We start from the raw sequence: 4,058 nt of genomic DNA on the forward strand, positions 1-4,058 counted from the left end.
TATTAAGCAGAGTAAGAGAAGCACGAGATTCTATTTTGTAAAATGTTTAAAAATTTTAATATTTAAAACTTCTAATATTTGTTACTTAATTGAATGGTTAACAAGAAGTAGAATTGGTTCAGATGGTTAATGCGATTAACGATGTTCCATTTGGTTAGTTGTTCAATTCTCTATATCTACATTTTAGGTAAATATTTTTTATTTCATTTTATAAACGGGAATTAATCGGGATAATTTTTATTACTATATAATAATGTTATACCTTATTAATAAATTATAAATTTATGTTATTGTAATTAGTTTACCGAACCTTACAAAATATATAACTATATATTATATAATATTTCTCTTTATATAAAGTTAATGTATGAAATATAAATTTATTATTGCTAAACTTTCGGTTATTTCAGTTCGGTCCAATCCAATCCAATCCAATCCGGTTATTGGTCCGGTTCCGGATAAATTTCGGTCCAGTTCGGTCCAGTTCTTTGACGGAAAGTCAACGGTCCAATCCAGTTCGGTTCTCCAAAAAAAGTCAACGGTCCGGTCCAATTCTGGAGTTTTTCCCTCGGATATTCGGTCTGGTCCAGTATCTCCAGGATCCGCGCCCAGCCCTACAATGAGGCATCAATCTTGTTCATCCACTTGATGAAAAGGAAGGGGTATTACTTTAACAGCTCCAAACTTGCCAAAATGATATGGAAAATAACAAGAAAAAGTTCAGGAAATTGTCCTCTTCTATTAACAAAACATGAGGAAACTCTAGCATCTCAACATACAATTTTAACTCAATTAGAATCTCAAATTTCTATAACATACATTTCTATATATCCTAGATATGCTATTAACAAAACATGGGGACACTCTACCATCTCAACATTCAACTTTATCCCAATCAGAACCATGCCGCTTTAAACATGCAACTTCAACAATAACATGCGGGGAATCTTTCGGAATGCATGACAATTTCTTGCAAAGGTGATGCGCAAAAATCATCCCTCGTCCAGGAGCTTCAACTAACACTATTTTCTCCAACATCCTAGCATTAGTGAATAGAAACCTAATAAATCTGACCGTATCCTTATGTTCACCACCACCATTACTCCATAGATAATGGAGGCCAACAATCTCAACAGTTTTTAGATGTGATACTAAACTATCAAATACACCGAATTTTACGGAGTAGTTCTTTCCCATCCTTGTAGAGCTTCGGCTTCCCATCTGCAGAAACAATTTGTTACGCCCAAGAATTGACCGAATATCACAAAGTAAATAATGATGTATTCTTATAGTCTGATATGTGTCTCCATAAAACAGTTCACTGAAATTGAATTTGATCAGTCAGGACAATGATTCTCTTATGGCATTATCAGAAGATATTGAAATGAAGACCAAATTATTCAGAATTGATTTTAAGATTCTTTCACACAAACTTTACCAGAACAAGATCACAATGTTCCTCTGGATCCAACTGTAGAACTAATTTCTCAAGTAAGGAAAATCTGAGTTGCGACATAGGGAGTCCAGGTTGTGTCACTTCCGAAACAGAACTAATCACAGTCAAGCATTTGTTGTTTAACAATAGAGTTGATTCATCTCTCAACGCAGCAAGTGACAGAAACTTCAAGCATAGAACAAATGATTATTTAGAAACGATATTGTAATAATTCAATTTCAAATAATATCCAATATATCTTTTGGAAGGAAATGAAACTCAAACTACTATTGAATTCTAATATTTGCTCTACTTTAATAACAAATATAAATAAGTAAATTACCATCAAAAACCAAGGTCCAAGTTTTAGCTCCTCAACATGTTGAAACTGCAAAAGGAACTCCTTAACCCATTTCAATTTATCATTGCCAAGATTATGCAAGCCTATATCATTCTGAAAATTCAAAGTAACACAAACTGAAGATGGCAAAGCCTTAAACTTAAGAAACTTAAAGCGCAACTCCCCCAACATTTCCAATTTCTCCAGATTAGGACATGAGATTTCAATAGCACTAGTGTGGTCTCCAGATTGAATCATACGAAACGTTTTTAAAGATTTAGAAGCAATGACAAGATCTTCAAACCCATTGCAGTTGCATAATTCCAAAAATTCAATCACAGGACTACCATACAAAACATTTTCAATCCCTTGATTAGGTAAGTACGCATAACCTATATGCAAAGCCTTTAGAGATGCCCAATTTACTTTCCCCTCTCTTGGCCTAAAAATAAAACCATATGTCTTCAATTTAACCAAGAAAGCATTCTTGAATAGGAGTAGAGGCAAGTCATAGTCCTCAAGAAGATCTTCAATGTCTTGATTTTCACATTCCAAAATGAGCTCTTTCACATCTCTTCTTGTGGCGAAACGGATCCACCTAGTCAATTTATGACGCAGCTCACCCGTGTGGGAACCGCGTGAATTGATGACAAATTTATTGATTTTCCAGACATTATAGAAACTTAGGGCATCATCAATAAAATCGGAGAAGTTTTCAATAGACATACCATTGGATTTGAAAATGAGAGCTGGAAGATAGGTCCATTGATTTAGCCACCTCTTCGACAAAATGCTCGTCCTAATTGCGTGTTTAGTTGAAGGGAGAAATGAGAGAATGTGTTGGATGAGGCAATCGGGTAACTCACTGATGAAATCTTGATCATCTTTTTCGTCGCACTTCAATCTTTTGCTTTTTCTTTCAGCAGTATCATCAATTGAGTTGTGCTTTTCGCCTTCATTTCCCTCGCTTACCACAGTGGAAGCTCCACTCCTTTCCGCCATTGATAGTAGACAGTCAATACTAATAGGTTTAGGTAATTTGTTCTCTGTTTTGATTTTAATTTCTGTGGAAAGTGCATCAATAATATAAATTTGGGGGATGTTTGTTAGAGGAGATTAGATAACGGGTATAGGGATAAAAAGAAAACGAGATGAGTTATCTCATATAAATGGGCCTAGATTGAGCCTACTGGTCTTCCTGCCGGAAGTAGCCATAAAACCATAAAAGTACATTTTCAGGCTTTTTACATCATAATTGACTGTAAAATTACAACTAAATCATATTATTAAATTTAATTTTTAATTTGTAATTTTTTCTATATGTACCAAATAAAATATATATTTACACTTAATTTAAAAAGTTTAAACCCCAATTCATAAATCTCAAATTCTTAACAATATATTTTAGACTTTAATTTATAAACTTTAATTTTTAAAAATAATAATTTTATTAGTTTGACATAATTCAAAATTATAACTTTATATAATTGTAAATATTTTTTCAAAAATGAATTTCTATATAAATTTTCCTACATTTTTTCCTTACCTAGTAAATTACATAACAGTCATGACTAAATGAATTATTTATATATAGATATTTAATCAGTGTGGTTTTTTAATATTTTTTATCAAACCAGACCAAATAAAATACTGAAATGCATTTAAAAATAAAATTGAAGTCGAATCGAAATATAAAAAAATCAAACAAAAAAATGAATTCGGTCAGTTCTGTTTAATATGTGATTTATAGCAAAGCACACTCCTATTCATCACATCTTTCAATACAACACCAAATAATTGCAAGTTATCTCTCTGCGAGAATTTCAAGTTTTAACTCCAAAATAGTGGAACTTGAAAAAATTTACAATTCCAAAGAGAGTTTATTAGGCATAAAAATTCAAGGGTAAATAATTTATTAGTGTTTGGCTCTTTTGTGGAAAAATGCGGGCGTGTCAGAGAATTATAGTATTCTCAAACTATGAAATAAAATTGCGCCTAACTAACTTCTAATTATCAAACGATTGTATGGAATAAAGAGACCGTAAAATTCTAAAGATTCGATTATCAAAACGATACAGACCTTACAGAAATGATTGAACAACAAATAAAATAAAAATGTACTGGAAAATTAATGAACTTTGGATCTGAAAATCGAAACTAAGGGAACAACTGATAATTATAAAAATTCTGAAGTCTAGAGATAATTTGCTAGAGTTTTTGCTTGAGTGTGTTGAGTTGTTGTCTTCATCGTGATTGCTTCATTTTATAGACGTTGGGGAAACT

The 4,058-nt window shown here is 32.2% G+C and overlaps 1 protein-coding gene across 1 annotated transcript; it reads right to left on the minus strand.

The window, feature by feature from the left end:
- Nucleotides 1-761: 761 nt before the first annotated feature.
- On the minus strand, nucleotides 762-2,860 carry LOC136209708 (F-box protein At5g03100-like). Its single transcript, XM_066001279.1, has 3 exons — nucleotides 1,779-2,860; nucleotides 1,439-1,621; nucleotides 762-1,221 (listed from the first exon to the last, which is right to left on the minus strand). Exons 1-3 carry the CDS (start codon nucleotides 2,775-2,777, stop codon nucleotides 874-876), a joined length of 1,530 nt encoding a protein of 509 aa, XP_065857351.1. The 5' UTR covers nucleotides 2,778-2,860; the 3' UTR covers nucleotides 762-873.
- Nucleotides 2,861-4,058: the final 1,198 nt, after the last annotated feature.

Source organism: Euphorbia lathyris, chromosome 10, assembly GCF_963576675.1.
Source record: "Euphorbia lathyris chromosome 10, ddEupLath1.1, whole genome shotgun sequence".
Taxonomy (NCBI): Eukaryota; Viridiplantae; Streptophyta; class Magnoliopsida; order Malpighiales; family Euphorbiaceae; genus Euphorbia; species Euphorbia lathyris.

Coding starts and splice junctions, on each gene's coding strand:
- LOC136209708 (XM_066001279.1), bottom strand. CDS start 2,777: ATGGCGGAAAGGAGTGGAGCTTCCACTGTGGTAAGCGAGGGAAATGAA. Junction 1,622..1,778: donor TTGGACCTTGGTTTTTGATG/GTAATTTACTTA, acceptor CTATGCTTGAAG/TTTCTGTCACTTGCTGCGTT. Junction 1,222..1,438: donor AACATTGTGATCTTGTTCTG/GTAAAGTTTGTG, acceptor TTGTTTCTGCAG/ATGGGAAGCCGAAGCTCTAC.